Consider the following 18,464-nt stretch of genomic DNA (forward strand, 5'->3'; position numbering starts at 1 on the left):
TATACTTCTACATCTAGTGCTACATGGCACTTGTATTGTGTTGGTATACTTCTACATCTATCGCTACATGGCACTAGTCTTATGTTGGTATACTTCTACATCTATCGCTACATGGCACTAGTCTTATATTGGTATACTTCTACATCTATCGCTACATGGCACTTGTCTTATGTTGGTATACTTGTACATCTAGTACTACATGGCACTAGTCTTATGTTGGTATACTTCTACATCCAGTGTTACCTGGCACTAGTGTTATGTTGGTATACTTGTACATCTAGTGCTACATGGCACTAGTCTTATGTTGGTATACTTCTACATCTATCGCTACATGGCACTAGTCTAATGTTGGTATACTTCTACATCTAGTGCTACATGGCACTTGTCTTATGTTGGTATACTTCTACATCTAGTGCTACATGGCACTAGTCTTATGTTGGTATACTTCTACATCTAGTGCTACATGGCACTAGTCTTATGTTGGTATACCTGTACATCCAGTGTTACCTGGCACTAGTCTTATGTTGGTATACTTGTACATCCAGTGTTACCTGGCACTAGTCTTATGTTGGTATACTTGTGCATCTAGTGCTACATGGCATTTGTCTTATGTTGGTATACTTGTACATCTAGTGCTACATGGCACTAGTCTTATGTTGGTATACTTCTACATCTAGTGCTACATGGCATTTGTCTTATGTTGGTATACTTGTACATCTAGTGCTACATGGCACTTGTCTTATGTTGGTATACTTCTACATCTATCGCTACATGGCACATGTCTTATGGTGTTATACTTGTACATCTAGTGCTACATGGCACTAGTCTTATGATGTTATACTTGTACATCCAGTGTTACATGGCACTAGTCTTATGTTGGTATACTTCTACATCTAGTGCTACATGGCATTTGTCTTATGTTGGTATACTTGTACATCTAGTGCTACATGGCACTTGTATTATGTTGGTATACTTGTACATTTAGTGCTACATGGCACATGTCTTATGGTGTTATACTTGTACATCTAGTGCTACATGGCACTAGTCTTATGATGTTATACTTGTACATCCAGTGTTACATGGCACTAGTCTTATGTTGGTATACTTCTACATCTATCGCTACATGGCACTTGTGTTATGATGGTATACTTCTACATCTAGTCCTACATAGCACTTGTCTTATGTTGGTATACTTCTACATCTAGTGCTACATGGCACTTGTCTTATGGTGTTATACTTGTGCATCTAGTGCTACATGGCACTTGTCTTATGTTGGTATACTTGTACATCTAGTGCTACATGGCACTTGTCTTATGTTGGTATACTTGTACATCTAGTGCTACATGGCACTAGTCTTATGTTGGTATTCTTGTACATCTAGTGCTACATGGCACTTGTCTTATGTTGGTATACTTCTACATCTAGTGCTACATGGCACTAGTCTTATGTTGGTATACTTCTACATCTAGTGCTACATGGCACTTGTATTATGTTGGTATACTTGTACATCCAGTGTTACATGGCACTAGTCTTATCTTGGTAGATTTCTACATCTATCGCTACATGGCATTTGTCTTTTGTTGGTATATTTCTACATCTATCGCTACATGGCACTTGTGTTATGATGGTATACTTCTACATCTAGTGCTACATGGCACTTGTCTTATGTTGGTATACTTGTACATCTAGTCCTACATAGCACTTGTCTTATGTTGGTATACTTCTACATCTAGTGCTACATGGCACTAGTCTTATGTTGGTATACTTGTAAATCTAGTGCTACATGGCACTTGTCTTATGGTGTTATACTTGTACATCCATTGTTACATGGCACTAGTCTTATGTTGGTATACTTCTACATCTATCGCTACATGGCACTAGTCTTATGTTGGTATACTTGTAAATCTAGTGCTACATGGCACTTGTCTTATGTTGGTATACTTCTACATCTATCGCTACATGGCACTAGTCTTATGTTGGTATACTTGTACATCTAGTGCTACATGGCACTAGTCTTATGTTGGTATACTTGTACATCCAGTGTTACATGGCACTAGTCTTATGTTGGTATACTTCTACATCTATCGCTACATGGCACTAGTCTTATGTTGGTATACTTGTACATCTAGTGCTATATGGCACTTGTGTTATGATGGTATACTTGTACATCTAGTGCTACATGGCACTAGTCTTATGTTGGTATACTTGTACATCCAGTGTTACATGGCACAAGTCTTATGTTGGTATACTTCTACATCTATCGCTACATGGCACTAGTCTTATGTTGGTATACTTGCACATCTAGTGCTACATGGCACTTGTGTTATGATGGTATACTTCTACATCTAGTGCTACATGGCACTTGTATTGTGTTGGTACACTTGTACATCCAGTGTTACATGGCACTAGTCTTATGTTGGTATACTTCTACATCTATCGCTACATGGCACTAGTCTTATGTTGGTATACTTGTACATCTAGTGCTACATGGCACTTGTCTTATGGTGTTATACTTGTACATCTAGTGCTACATGGCACTATTCTTATGTTGGTATACTTGTACATCCAGTGTTACATGGCACTAGTCTTATGTTGGTATACTTCTACATCTATCGCTACATGGCACTAGTCTTATGTTGGTATACTTGTACATCCAGTGTTACATGGCACTAGTCTTATGTTGGTATACATCTACATCTAGCGCTACATGGCACTAGTCTTATGTTGGTATACTTGTACATCTAGTGCTACATGGCACTTGTCTTATGGTGTTATACTTGTACATCTAGTGCTACATGGCACTATTCTTATGTTGGTATACTTGTACATCCAGTGTTACATGGCACTAGTCTTATGTTGGTATACTTCTACATCTATCGCTACATGGCACTAGTCTTATGTTGGTATACTTGTACATCCAGTGTTACATGGCACTAGTCTTATGTTGGTATACATCTACATCTAGCGCTACATGGCACTAGTCTTATGTTGGTATACTTGTACATATAGTGCTACATGGCACTAGTCTTATGTTGGTATACTTGTACATATAGTGCTACATGGCACTTGTATTATGTTGGTATACTTGTACATCTAGTACTACATGGCACTTGTCTTATGTTGGTATACTTTTACATCTAGTGCTACATGGCACTAGTCTTATGTTGGTTTACTTCTACATCTAGTGCGTCTTATGTTGGTATACTCTTACATCCAGTGTTACCTGGCACTAGTCTTATGTTGGTATACTTGTGCATCCAGTGTTACCTGGCACTAGTCTTATGTTGGTATACTTGTGCATCTAGTGCTACATGGCACTTGTCTTATGTTGGTATACTTGTACATCTAGTGCTACATGGCACTAGTCTTATGTTGGTATACTTCTACATCTAGTGCTACATGGCATTTGTCTTATGTTGGTATACTTGTACATCTAGTGCTACATAGCACTTGTCTTATGTTGGTATACTTCTACATCTAGTGCTACATGGCATTTGTCTTATGTTGGTATACTTGTACATCTAGTGCTACATAGCACTTGTCTTATGTTGGTATACTTCTACATCTAGTGCTACATGGCACTTGTCTTATGTTGGTATACTTGTACATCTAGTGCTACATGGCACTTGTCTTATGTTGGTATACTTGTACATCCAGTGTTACATGGCACTAGTCTTATGTTGGTATACTTGTACATCTAGTGCTATATGGCACTAGTGTTATGTTGGTATACTTGTACATCTAGTGCTACATGGCACTAGTCTTATGTTGGTATACTTCTACATCTATCGCTACATGGCACTAGTCTAATGTTGGTATACTTCTACATCTAGTGCTACATGGCACTTGTCTTATGTTGGTATACTTCTACATCTAGTGCTACATGGCACTAGTCTTATGTTGGTATACTTCTACATCTAGTGCTACATGGCACTAGTCTTATGTTGGTATACATGTACATCCAGTGTTACCTGGCACTAGTCTTATGTTGGTATACTTGTACATCCAGTGTTACCTGGCACTAGTCTTATGTTGGTATACTTGTGCATCTAGTGCTACATGGCATTTGTCTTATGTTGGTATACTTGTACATCTAGTGCTACATGGCACTTGTCTTATGTTGGTATACTTGTGCATCTAGTGCTACATGGCATTTGTCTTATGTTGGTATACTTGTACATCTAGTGCTACATGGCACTTGTCTTATGTTGGTATACTTGTACATCTAGTGCTACATGGCACTTGTCTTATGTTGGTATACTTCTACATCTAGTGCTACATGGCACTTGTCTTATGTTGGTATTCTTGTACATCTAGTGCTACATGACACTTGTCTTATGTTGGTATACTTCTACATCTATCGCTACATGGCACTTGTATTATGTTGGTATACTTCTACATCTAGTGCTATATGGCACTTGTGTTATGATGGTATACTTGTACATCTAGTGCTACATGGCACTAGTCTTATGTTGGTATACTTGTACATCCAGTGTTACATGGCACAAGTCTTATGTTGGTATACTTCTACATCTATCGCTACATGGCACTAGTCTTATGTTGGTATACTTGCACATCTAGTGCTACATGGCACTTGTGTTATGATGGTATACTTCTACATCTAGTGCTACATGGCACTTGTATTGTGTTGGTACACTTGTACATCCAGTGTTACATGGCACTAGTCTTATGTTGGTATACTTCTACATCTATCGCTACATGGCACTAGTCTTATGTTGGTATACTTGTACATCTAGTGCTACATGGCACTTGTCTTATGGTGTTATACTTGTACATCTAGTGCTACATGGCACTATTCTTATGTTGGTATACTTGTACATCCAGTGTTACATGGCACTAGTCTTATGTTGGTATACTTCTACATCTATCGCTACATGGCACTAGTCTTATGTTGGTATACTTGTACATCCAGTGTTACATGGCACTAGTCTTATGTTGGTATACATCTACATCTAGCGCTACATGGCACTAGTCTTATGTTGGTATACTTGTACATATAGTGCTACATGGCACTAGTCTTATGTTGGTATACTTGTACATCTAGTGCTACATGGCACTAGTCTTATGTTGGTATACTTGTACTTCTAGTGCTACATGGCACTAGTCTTATGTTGGTATACTTGTACATCCAGTGTTACATGGCACTAGTCTTATGTTGGTATACTTCTACATCTAGTGCTACATGGCACTAGTCTTATGTTGGTATTCTTGTACATCTAGTGCTACATGGCACTTGTCTTATGTTGGTATACTTCTACATCTAGTGCTACATGGCACTAGTCTTATGTTGGTATACTTCTACATCTATCGCTACATGGCACTTGTATTATGTTGGTATACTTGTACATCTAGTACTACATGGCACTTGTCTTATGTTGGTATACTTTTACATCTAGTGCTACATGGCACTAGTCTTATGTTGGTTTACTTCTACATCTAGTGCGTCTTATGTTGGTATACTCTTACATCCAGTGTTACCTGGCACTAGTCTTATGTTGGTATACTTGTGCATCCAGTGTTACCTGGCACTAGTCTTATGTTGGTATACTTGTGCATCTAGTGCTACATGGCACTTGTCTTATGTTGGTATACTTGTACATCTAGTGCTACATGGCACTAGTCTTATGTTGGTATACTTCTACATCTAGTGCTACATGGCATTTGTCTTATGTTGGTATACTTGTACATCTAGTGCTACATAGCACTTGTCTTATGTTGGTATACTTCTACATCTAGTGCTACATGGCATTTGTCTTATGTTGGTATACTTGTACATCTAGTGCTACATAGCACTTGTCTTATGTTGGTATACTTCTACATCTAGTGCTACATGGCACTTGTCTTATGTTGGTATACTTGTACATCTAGTGCTACATGGCACTTGTCTTATGTTGGTATACTTGTACATCCAGTGTTACATGGCACTAGTCTTATGTTGGTATACTTGTACATCTAGTGCTATATGGCACTAGTGTTATGTTGGTATACTTGTACATCTAGTGCTACATGGCACTAGTCTTATGTTGGTATACTTCTACATCTAGTGCTACATGGCACTTGTCTTATGTTGGTATACTTCTACATCTAGTGCTACATGGCACTAGTCTTATGTTGGTATACTTCTACATCTAGTGCTACATGGCACTAGTCTTATGTTGGTATACCTGTACATCCAGTGTTACCTGGCACTAGTCTTATGTTGGTATACTTGTACATCCAGTGTTACCTGGCACTAGTCTTATGTTGGTATACTTGTGCATCTAGTGCTACATGGCATTTGTCTTATGTTGGTATACTTGTACATCTAGTGCTACATGGCACTTGTCTTATGTTGGTATACTTGTGCATCTAGTGCTACATGGCATTTGTCTTATGTTGGTATACTTGTACATCTAGTGCTACATGGCACTTGTCTTATGTTGGTATACTTGTACATCTAGTGCTACATGGCACTTGTCTTATGTTGGTATACTTCTACATCTAGTGCTACATGGCACTTGTCTTATGTTGGTATTCTTGTACATCTAGTGCTACATGGCACTTGTCTTATGTTGGTATACTTCTACATCTATCGCTACATGGCACTTGTATTATGTTGGTATACTTCTACATCTAGTTCTACATGGCACTAGTCTTATGTTGGTATATTTGTACACCTACTGCTACATGGTACTTGTCTTATGTTGGTATACCACATGTAGTGATACATGGCAATTTCAGTGATTCTTTGCCCAGGCTTTGTGTCACTTTCCAATTGAGGTTAGTGAGCTGTGTTGGACTTTCGTCACCATTAGTATCTGTCCTATCCAATGTGGCTGTGATGGTGGCCCCCCCTGTCAGAGTCTTCTCCCTGCTCGTGGCCGTGTTATATAGTTTATGTGCCATCATGCAGGATCCGTGCATTTGCCATTGTCCAGCACATGCATCCCGCAGACTAGGATAAAACACCTAAAAAGCAGGTGAAGTCGCCCGAATGACGAGCACACGTGCATGTGGGTCGCCCTCCCAGGGCTGTGGGGTACTCTGTACCAGGCCAGTATCGGCGGGATGTGTCACAGCAGCGGTGACCCGGTCCATGGCCCTGGGTGCCCAATTAATGGGGGAAATTGAATGGTAGAATGTAGTGAATGTAATAGTTCGTGACGCCACCTGAGGTGTTCGGCAAGTGAGATGTTAGGCCGACGCTGCATGCAGATCCTCTGGGGCTGGTGGTGTGTTGCAGTCAAGATGGTGAAGCTCCCCACAGGTAGAGCTGTAGTCCCAGGGCAGTGTAAATGTAGGGGAAGAGGAGAGGCACAAGCGGTGTAGAAGCTGGTACCCAGATGTAGCGGTGCTGGGTGCGTTGGCGCAAGAATGAATGGAGGACACCAGGGCTTGTAGTTCCAAAGCTTTACTCACAGTCTGTAGTACACACAGGTGCCTGACTCCGTGCCGTGTCCTCCGGGTCAGGGACTCAGTCAACCACCAGGCAAGATGGAATGCTCCCTTCCAACACTCCGCCAACATGTGCCTTTCTGAACGTCTCCTCTATAGCGCCTTTAAGTGTGAAGTACTCCTAGTACTGAGTTACACTGGAGTGCCTTCTGAAAGATGTTCCCAAGAACTCTACTTGTACGGCAGACAGCTGTAGCCTGCTTCGGGGACTCCTTACTCCTGAGTCCCGGCTCTCTATCCAAGTTGCTGTTGTGCCCCCAAGTCTTAGATGGGAGTAGTGCATTTACAGCCCACTCCTCCACCGGTGTCTGCTGCAGAACCATTAGTGTCCGTACAACCTCGGGGACCGGGCCCCCGGCCTTGCGCTTAGAACTTCTAGGCAGGGTTCTTCCTCTAACCCACGTCCTCTATGTTCCCTTTTACTCCTACGTTCCGTACTTATCTTTCTTTCTTATGGAAGATCAGGTTTCAGTTCAATGTCTTTCTCCTTCTTTCCTTTCCCGTGCCAGCAGACCCAGGTCACTGAGATCTGCTGCAGCACCTCCTTCCTCCATCCCTCTCTCTTTCAGAGATCTTCTTCATTCCTCACTCTAAGTGGCTTCCTCTCTCAGTCTCACTGACTGAAATTCTAAACCTTCCCGCTCTTTTATATATTTTCAACTCCACCCGCCTCCCAGCACATTTTGTGTTCCAAGCAGGGAGCCACCAAAGGTGCTCTGCTGCTCTCCAAGCAGGGAGCCGCAATGTGGCTTTGCTGAACTACTCTGTTGTGTGGGGTGCGAGTGTTGGAGCGTGGTCAGGAGCCTCCAACTTACCTGGATTGTGGGGCACCACACCTCAGGAGGAGGTGCAGTACCTCTGTGGCGACTGAGCCTCAGGGGCGCCACACATGCGCGCACACACACAGACGGACATACAGCCACTTTCATAGCTCGTCAGATGCCAGCACTGTATGTTTTCCTGGCAGGCTGCAGTAATTACAAGCAGAAATCCTGGACGTAACATGAAAACCAAATAAGAGAGACTTAAACACATTCAAAACCAGTTTCCATGAAAACTTCTTCAAAACAACTAATTTCTCTGTGCTCCTCCCACAGCCCTGTGTAATTATATAGTAAATTATTACCTTCCAGACTGACCAGCTGCTTTTAGTTACCTCTTCTTGTTCAGTAAAAGAATATTTAAAGACACAAAAATTAAACTTTAAAGTGTCTCTGTCACCAGATTTTACAATGCAATCTGGATCCATTATTAAAAAGACATGATGAGACTGGCGTACTTACTTTGAAAATCTATGTCAGGACGGCTGCTTCATTATTTTTGAAATTTTTCTCGCCTGATATTAAAAGGAACAACTAGCCCTGGGCTCATAAAATAAAACAAGAAAACGTATATAGCCCTTCTGTCAGACTTTCATAGTAAGTACACCAGCCTCATTGTTCGAAGCAATCTATTTAATAACATATGTATTTTATATTGTGAAATCTTGAGCCACATCCAAAACTTGCAAATAAAAATCCTTGGCTGGTTCTCATCTATTATGTTGTTTATTCTGTTTATTTGTCTCTTCCAAATAAGTGTCCCAAGGCACAAAGCAGTTTTAAAAATAAAACTTTCTCTTCTTGCCCTCCCTGGGTCCAGTACTGAGTCTCCTCTGCTGCTCATGGTGTCTGTTATTGTCTGCAGTGCTGCTATCACGTCTACAGTGCTGCAGCCTATAACTGAGCGCAGTGGCTCTGCCTGAGTTAGCGATGGAAGACGCTCAGCACTGCAGACAATAATAATAATCTTTACATAGCGCTAACATATTCAGCAGCGCTTTACAGTTTGCACACATTCTCATCACTGTCCCCGATGGGGCTCACAATCTAAATTCCATATCAGTATGTCTTTGGAACGTGGGAGGAAACTGGAGTCCCCAGAGGAAACCCACGCAAACACAGGGAGAACATACAAACTCCTTGCAGATGTTGTCCTTGGGGGGGGGATTCAAACCCAGGACTCCAGCACTGCAAGGCTGTAGTGCTATCCACTGAGCCACCATGCTGCCCAATAAGTGAGTGCAGTGGCTCTGCCTGAGTTGGTGGTAGAAGACGCTCAGTACTACTTTGCTACAGACAATAACTGAGTGCAGTGGCTCTGCCTGAGTTGGGGGTACAAGACGCTCAGTTCTGCAATGTCAGCACTGCAGACAATAGACAATAACTGAGTGCAGTGGCTCTGCCTGAGTTGGCGGTACAAGACGCTCAGTTCTGCAATGTCAGCACTGCAGACAATAACTGAGCGCAGTGACTCTGGCTGATTTGGTGGTAGAAGACGCTCAGTACTGCAACATCAGCACTGCAGACAGTAACTGAGTGCAGAGGTTCTGCCTGAGTTGGCGGTACAAGACACTCAGTTCTGCAATGTCAGCGTTGCAGGAAAGAACAGATGCCTGGAGCAGCGACAGACTCTGCATTGGACCTGGGGAGTGGAAGTAAGGCATATTTTTGGGGCTTGTTTTTTTTTTTTTTCAAACAAACTGCAGTTGGGTGACAGGGACCTTGTTTAAGGCGGCCACAAGAGCCCAAACTTTTTGACTTTAATGGGACATGATGATGATTTTGTTATGTGACTGAGGTGGCCCAAATCTTGGATTGAATTTCCACATTTCCGATCCTTTGATCCCTGTAAATAAGCCGCCATCACAGCAGTGTATCAGTGGCTTATGTCTCTTTGCCCATAAAAAACAAATGCATTTTTAGTCATTGTAAGGTTTAGATATTGTAAGATATATAAATGAGTATTTGGGGTTGATGCGCTCCTTTCACAATGATTTCTTCCTTAGTTTTAGAAGAGTCGGCTGCAGATAAGATTCTGAGAACAATCCGCTATTTCTGGACTGTGGAAATGTGCTTTACCATGGTGGAGCTTTACTATGGTGGAGCATTGCCAAAGCGGAGCTTTCCTATGGCAGAGCATTGCCATGGCGGAGCATTGCCATGGCGGAGCATTGTGTGCAGCCGTTTGCTCCATCAGCTTCTGGGTTACATTGTAGAGCAATCCACATCCATAACACTTGCTAAAGAGTATTATTTCTTTTGTATCTCAGCTAACAATACAACATTTTTGTTCTCTGGCCAATCTTTACATTGCTATCAGATGGCCATTACCCAAGTGGGTGTCTGCAATTAACCAAACATTTAGTCCTGCCCCCATCCAGGTCAGAAACTCCCAATTGTGGTTGGGGCTTGTGCAAACTCTACCACTCTTCAGCATGGGACACCACGCATTTATTGGGACTGTTTCCAAAAAATTGTGACCGACCTGAAAAATTTGTGACATTCGGTATGTTTGTTTCTATGACAGAAGAAAGGCCTCTGATTAAGGAGGGTTCACAGATAGCATTTGCCACAGCGCCATGGTGACTGAGGGGGCCCAAATGTCCCTCTGCCCTGTAAGACAATAGTGTTAGGAATGGCACCTGGCAGGTTTGGATTGGGGCTCAGGACCTTTACTTTATGTCCGTGTTCTACCAAGTATCAATGAAAAATAAAGACAACTGTGCCAGGACTCCTAGAATATGAGTCAACAGTGTGATGCAGCAGCAAAAAAGGCAAATGCAATTCTAGGATGTATTTGGAGCGCCCGACCAGGGCTATCGGGGTACTCGGCACCGGGCCCGTTGATCTCAATGGGAGTTGTCACGGAAGCTGTGACCCGGTCCGTGGCCCTGGGGCTCCATGGCAAAAAGGGGTGAAAGAACAATGAAATAGAATTGATGAATAGTTCATGACGCCACCTGTGGTGTTCGGCAAGGGAGATGTTAAACCGACGCTGCATGCAGATCCTCTGGGACTGGTGGTGTGTTGCAGCCAAGATGGTGAAGCTCCCCACAGGTGGAGCTGTAGTCCCAGGGCAGTGTAGATGTAGGGGTAGCTGAGAGGCGCAGGCAGTGTAGAAGCTGGTACCCAGATGTAGCGGTACCAGGTGTGTTGGCGCAGGAATGAATGGAGGACACCAGGGCTTGTAGTTCCAAAGCTTTACTCACAGTCTGTAGTACACACAGGTGCTTGCATCTGTGCTGTGTCCTCCGGGTCAGGGACTCAGTCGACCTCCAGGCAAGATAGGACGCTCCCTTCCAACACTTCGCCAACTTGTGCTTTTCTGAACGTCTCCTCTATAGCGCCTTTAAGTGTGAAGATCTCCTAGTACTGAGTTACACTGGAGTGCCTCCTGACAGATGTTCCCAAGAACTCTACTTGTACGGCAGACAGCTGTAGCCTGCTTCGGGGACTCCTTACTCCTGAGTCCCGGCTCACTATCAATGTTGCTGTTGTGCCCCCAAGTCTTAGATGGGAGTAGTGCATTTACAGCCCACTACTCCAACGGTCTGCTGCAGAACCATTAGTGTCCATACAACCTCGGGGACCGGGCCCTGGCCTTGCGCTTAACTTCTAGGCAGGGTTCTTCCTCGAACCCACGTCCTCTGTTCCCTTTTACTCCTACGTTCTGTACTATTCTTTCCTTCTTATGGAAGCTCAGCTTTCTGTTCAATGTCCTTCTCTTTCTTTCCTTTCCCGTGCCAGCAGACCCAGGTCACTGAGATCTGCTACAGCACCTCCTTCCTCCATCCCTCTCCCAGGGATCTTCTCTCCTCACTCACTGACCTCGAACTGACTGACTCCGAACTGACCGAAATTCTAAACCTTCCCACTCTTTTATGTATTCTAACTCCACCCGCCTCCCAGCACATTTCGTGTTGCAAGCAGGGAGCCACCAAAGGTGCTCTGCTACACTCTAAGCAGGGAGCCGCAATGTGGCTTTGCTGAACTACCATGTTGTGTGGGATGCGAGTGTTGGAGCGCGGTTAGGAGCCTCCAACTCACCTGGATGGTGGGGTACCACACCTCAGGAGGAGGTGCAGTACCTCTGTGGCAACTGAACCCTCAGGGGCGCCACACATTAACAGAAGCATACAGTCTAGATCACGTGAAGTCATTATTGCCCTCTACTCCTCTTTGGTCAGACCTCATCTGGAATACTGTGTCCAGTTTTGGGCGTCACATTTTAAAAAAAGACATTAACAAACTGGAGCAAGTTCAGAAAAGAGCGACCAGAAAGATGACCGGTTTGCAAACCCTGTCTTATGAGGAAAGGTTGCAGGATTTGGGAATGTTTAGCTTGCAGAAGAGAAGACTGAGAGGAGACTTAATAGCTGTCTACAAATATCTCAAGGGCTGTCACATTGTAGAAGGATCATCTTTATTCTCATTTGCACAAGGAAAGACTAGAAGCAATGGGATGAAACTGAATGGGAGGAAATACAGGTTAGATATTAGAAAAAACTTTTTGATAGAGTGATCAATGAGTGGAACAGGCTTCCACGAGAAGTGGTGAGTTCTCCTTCAATGGAAGTCTTCAAACAGAGGCTGGACAGACATCTGTCTGGGATGATTTAGCGAATCCTGCTTTTGAGCAGGGGGTTGGACCAGATGGCCCAGGAGGTCCCTTCCAACTCTACGATTCTATGATTCTCTGATAAGTGACAGTCAGGAGTCCTGTTAGACCCCACAGTGATTGACAGATTTCCTTGTAACATTGTGTGTGGACAGATGATTAGGAAACTGTCAGCATGGACTGCTCAATCATTGCTTTTGACCATTTACTTGCCTTCAGCTGCAGCTATACCAGAACATACATATTTGGAGTACAGATGATGGCAGTGATATGTCGACTATGTACCTGTGTCTCACTATCTCTGGGGATAAGCTGCTGCAGGAGATTGTTCTTATAAGCACAGCACACACTCAGAGGAGGAGACAGGGAATGACCCATCACTGCCATCATCTGTACTCCACGTGAGCACAATGTAATATCAAGGCAGGTAAGGCAGGAAAATAGACTGGGGGAACACAGGGGTTTTACATCCACTTAAATGTATTTTTTAAAGGAACAATATCAATTTCCATAATATATTGATTTACAAAGTTTCATAACTTTCAATGCTGGACAACAATATAAAAAATGAAAAACCTCCACCTCCTTCTGGACATGATCTGTATGCAAAACCATTCATTTCCATATGCAGAAAGCAGCAGTGTTGTGTGATAGTAACCCATCATCCTGGCTCCCCAACAGGAACCCACTATCCATGGGCGACCCCAGGACAAAGAAGGATTAGGTGCAGTACTATCGGCAGGGCGGGGGGGGGGATTTACAACAGCTCCATGATATATGTGCACTTTATTTACACTCTATCCTTTGGGTAATTATTAATGCAGAAACATATTATCATAGACGTGCAAAGATAAAAATGAAAATAGCCTGGAGAATGATTATAAAGTGGCGCTTCGATAGTGCTCAGATATCAACAAATCCAGAAGTGTAATATTCACAAGTGAAAAAAACACCATAAAATAATCTGAGCAAAACATCTGAGAAATGAGGAGGTTTATGGGCGAGAGTTCAGGGTGCAGTGATATGGAGGTGCACTAGACACATCTGTAGGGGTGAGTTCAGAGCCACTGGGAGGTGATTGAGCTCTGCGGCACGGAGGAGAGGTGACGGTACAGTCACATACTGTATATGCCCCATACTAGTCAATCTACACAATTCCGTCACGTGGGCACATAGCCTTAAGCAGTCACTTGGTGTTGTGGTGCAGATCACCCATCTTGCACATTTGGCAGTAGTTTTGACCCACTAAACTGCAAAGTTCTCTTTAAGCCTTATGCCATCATGGCATTTTTGCAGGATATTACATATCCCTTAAAGCGGTTAACCAGGACTATTTTTTATTTTTTTTACTATGGGCCTAAGAACCAACAAGGAGGTAATCACTTACTATCTGCGACGGCCTCCACGGGCACAGAGCGGTCAAAGACTGCTCCCGCCGGCGATTCTGATGTCACATCGACAGAGCTGCAGCCAATGTCATGATGACTGAAAGCCAGTTTCCTGCTGCACAATTAAGGGAAGACGGCTGTCAATCCGAATGATGCCGACAAATGCCCTGTCGACAGAGCAGCCCGGAAGAGGAAGAGAGCTGCTCTGTTGACGTGTAGCAGCAAAATCGCCGGCAGGAGCGGTAGGTGATTGTTTTGAGCCAATGCCGAGTAAAATAGGCTGTTAGTAACTACCTGCCTGTCAATTCTTGGACCCATAGTAAAAAACAATAAAATAATGCCTTTAATATCTAGGTAGCGGCTATATTTTAGTACTGAATGGTTGTAAGAATAGGGACAGGCGGGTGGCTCAGTGGTTAGCACTGCAGCCTTGCAACACTGGAGTGCTGGGTTTGTGTGGGTTTCCTCCCACACTCCAAAGACATACTGATAGGGAATATAGATTGTGAGCCCCTTCGGGGACAGCGATGCTAATGTGTGCAAACTGTAAAGCGCTGCGGAATATGTTGGCGCTATATAAAAAAAATAAAACATTTTAAAAAATGCAGTCTGATAGTTTTGAGGAAAAAAGTTGCAGTCTGAAGTGCAGCCTACCCAGATTAGGAGGGATCAGATTTTATAAAATGCCAGTGGAACAATAGGTGTTTTCTTTGCGGTGGAAGCAAAAAGCCGCCACAGTGATTACAAGGGATTGTCATTGTCACTGACGTAAAGGACAAGATTAACCCTAAGTGTCTAGCCAAACATTAGGGAAAAGGAACATAAAATATTACTGAATAATATACATAAAATTACATAAAATTGGGACAAAGTCCAATCTTCAGATTTTACTCTTGAAAATTGGACATTTTGACAATTATTAGAATTACTGCATCTAAAAGTTCTCGGTAGAAATTAGTTCTCAACAAGATCGACCACAGTGTTAGGCACCCTGTGACCCACTATAGTGGGCTACTTTTTTTAAACATACATTCACCCCCTCCAGGCAGGGGATTATCAGGCTGCAGTTCCATGAAAGCTCATTTTTGATGGATCAATCACTAATTGATATCATTCAGTGGTGCAACCACCTAATCTTTAATGCTCATTAGTCTGACAACATTTACGGCCAGATTGATCCCTTTAGAAACACAGACAATGTGGCAGACCTATACAGACACAAGAACCACAGTCTATATCTTTATGTCCTTTATCTTTTAAGCTGATTTTAGAATTGGTACAAAGAAAGACTATGAGGTTTAACTAACATAACGCAAAAGACTTAGAGGATTAGAGATACTTCAAGAAAAGTGGCAAAAAGAATACGAATTAAGTGCAAGCATGAAGTGCGCCGTACCTTTCCTGGCGGCTTTCTGAGTTCTCCTCCTCCTCTCATGTCCATGGATGGTGGCACTTGATAAATTTCTTGAGATGTGGTCATTGATGGTGGCACCTGGTAGATATCTAGCCCCGTCCCTGCAGAAGGTGGAATTTGATAAATGTCCTGAGACTGAGGTGGGCTGGTGGATCCTACTTTCACTTGGTAGAGCTCCTGCGGTTGATTCATGGATGGGGGAACCTGATATATGTCTTGATTTGTGAACTGATGTTGGGGTAGCTGGTTCTGAAATATAGTAGATTGTTTAGAAGGAGTTGTTTGACCAGGATGCGGAGAACCCTGTGGGGTCTGGTAATGTGTTTGCTGTCCTTTAGGTGCAGTTGGAACCAAGTAAACACCATCTGCACTCTGGCTCTGGAAAGATGAGTGCATTGGGGGGTACTGATTGGTGGAGAGAACATTGTAGACACTTTGATTGTTATAAGGCAATGGAGTTTGAGGTGGCTGCTGCTGGGCCTGCTGCTGCTGAGGTTTCTGTTGGCTCTGGTCCATTCCTTGCTTCTTATCATACATTCCCACCAGAATTTTCAGCCTGTTTCCAGGGACAATTCCTTGTCTTCCATGGAGAGAACAAAGCCACCAGCCTTCTAGACCTTGAGTGTTACGCTCTAGCACCGTCATGATATCCCCCTTCCTAAAGGATAGCTCATCTGGCGACTCCGCGACATTGTCATACAGAGCTTTGGCCAATACATTCTGCAAAATAAAGAGATATAAAAACATCAATGGAAATATTGTTGGGAAGCTACGACTATCCAGCTGTGGTGAAACTATGATTCTCAGCGAGCACTGAGAGCCTAAGGCTTGGAGTTGGAGTTGTACCATGATACTCCAGGGAGCTCAGCATTCGTACGGAGACTAGTTACGACTTACGACTATTTGCTTTAATTACAGATAACTCAGTTCAGAGAAAACATACAAGTAATAAACTTTATATTTCACACAGCTGAGCATTTTAATTATGTAGAAGGTAAGGCGAGCAGTCTTCCCTCTAAACAGAAATGCATGCATCTGAAAAACAAACATTAAAATCGCTCCGAAACTCAGAGGAGTAATGTAACGTTGTGAAATATTAATAGTTTAGCCGAGGACGCTAGTCAAGGAATGTGAAGTATCTTGTAACAAAGACGTAGAGGTTAGAATGGTCAAGTTCAAAGATACTAGTGCTAATCTCTATTTGTACGGGGAGAGGGGAAATATTCTCTCCGACCATAAGAGACTCTGGTTAAAAGACCACCACATTCCACCCACAATTGTGGCTTCTTCCAAGGCCTCTCCCATGGAAAAAAGTCACATAGTGCCAAATGCAAAGCAGATAAAGTCTCCATAGTTTCATATATGTGATAGACCATTTCCACTTCCTTGTACTTTGTAATATAATTTTTAAGTCCTGATGGTCTTCATCATTAATTTTTCAAAAATTGATTACAATGAGCGCCACGTAGTAATATATTTCTATAAAAAACCCAGCGTTTGTGTTTTAATAACTACATCTGAAGTGTACTCGAGCTGCTTGGTGCCCCCTTAGGGCCCCGTCACACATAGCGATCTCGCTAGCGAGATCGTTGCTGAGTCACCAGTTTTGTGAAGTAACAGCGAACTCAACAGCGATATCACTGTGTGACAGCGATCAGCGACCACCCCCCCTGCCGGTATCGCTGATCTCTGTTGGAAAGCCCTGGACATTTTTTTTGGTCGCTGGTCTCCCGCTGGCCAGCATGCATCGCTGCGTGTGACAGGCGGGAGACCAGCGATCAGCTGGTAACTAAGGTAATCGCAGAGTTTCTAAGCACGGCGCGGTGCTTAGAAACCCGATGTGTACGTTAGTTACCAGCGCGCTGACAGGGAGCTGGTAACTATGGTACACATCGGGTTTCTAAGTGAGGCACATGCCTTGGATACCCGATGTGTACCCTAGTTACCAGCTCCCTGCATCAGCGCGCTGGTAACTAACGTACACAGCGACGCCGCACACTGGGCGTCGCTGGTCCTGATCGCTGGTGAAGCTGTCTGTTTGACAGCTCACCAGCGATCATGTAGCGACTCACCAGCGATCCTGACACGTTGATATCGTTGTCAGGATCGCTGGCGAGTCGCTATGTGTGACGGGGCCCTTAGTGTGGCTAAACTACTCTGTGCTTTGTTCTGCCCATTGGTTTTGCATATCCCCATCTCCATTACTGGTCAAGGTCTGGAGAGGAATCCAAGACCAGAGCAGTCAATCAATCACCAACGAGGGAGATGGGACATGAAGAACCACTGGTCGCAGCGGTGAATGGATGCTCTTGGCCACACCCGGGGTGCACAGAGCACTCTAGTTAGTATAATTGCTTACATTTCAGTTTGTGCAGAAAGGCGGTAGCGAGTAGAGCACCAAAGGCGCCATTTTTACATGGCCAAATCCCCTAATAGGCTTCATGCTTAGTTTATACCGTCAGAATGGGATGAGCAATGTTCTGTGTTTAGGCCAATACTAGTTACACGGCTGAACGCTCACATAAGTGCCCTACACATGTTCCTTATGATACACATACAGCTGTTGGCGAACGCACCTGTCCACTGACATGTTAAACATTAACTCTCCTGCAATGTCTGTTCAGCATTAGCTTCACGACAAAGTGGATCTGTATCGCTGCCGGGTTTCTTCGTTACAGAGACACACGTTCTGAAGGTTCCTGAATCAGAGATTAGACGACTTTCTCCAATTAATATGATGGAATGAATATCGATAACAAGACTGAATG

At 43.4% G+C, this 18,464-nt stretch overlaps 1 protein-coding gene across 4 annotated transcripts in view; it reads right to left on the reverse strand.

The window, feature by feature from the left end:
- Nucleotides 1-18,464, reverse strand: part of BCAR1 (BCAR1 scaffold protein, Cas family member) — a 198,713-nt gene that overhangs the window by 70,891 nt on the left and 109,358 nt on the right. For 3 of the 4 annotated variants that reach the window (XM_073576221.1, XM_073576220.1, XM_073576224.1), the window contains exon 2: nt 15,679-16,416. In XM_073576221.1, the coding sequence (XP_073432322.1) occupies nt 15,679-16,341 (663 nt within the window). In that variant the 5' untranslated portion in view covers nt 16,342-16,416. Of the gene's footprint in view, nt 1-15,678; nt 16,417-18,272; nt 18,396-18,464 lie in introns of all 4 variants that reach the window. The other variant, XM_073576222.1, reaches the window with a different exon arrangement.

Source organism: Dendrobates tinctorius, unplaced genomic scaffold (assembly GCF_039654945.1).
Source record: "Dendrobates tinctorius isolate UK_male_01 unplaced genomic scaffold, ASM3965494v1 ptg000047l, whole genome shotgun sequence".
Taxonomy (NCBI): Eukaryota; Metazoa; Chordata; class Amphibia; order Anura; family Dendrobatidae; genus Dendrobates; species Dendrobates tinctorius.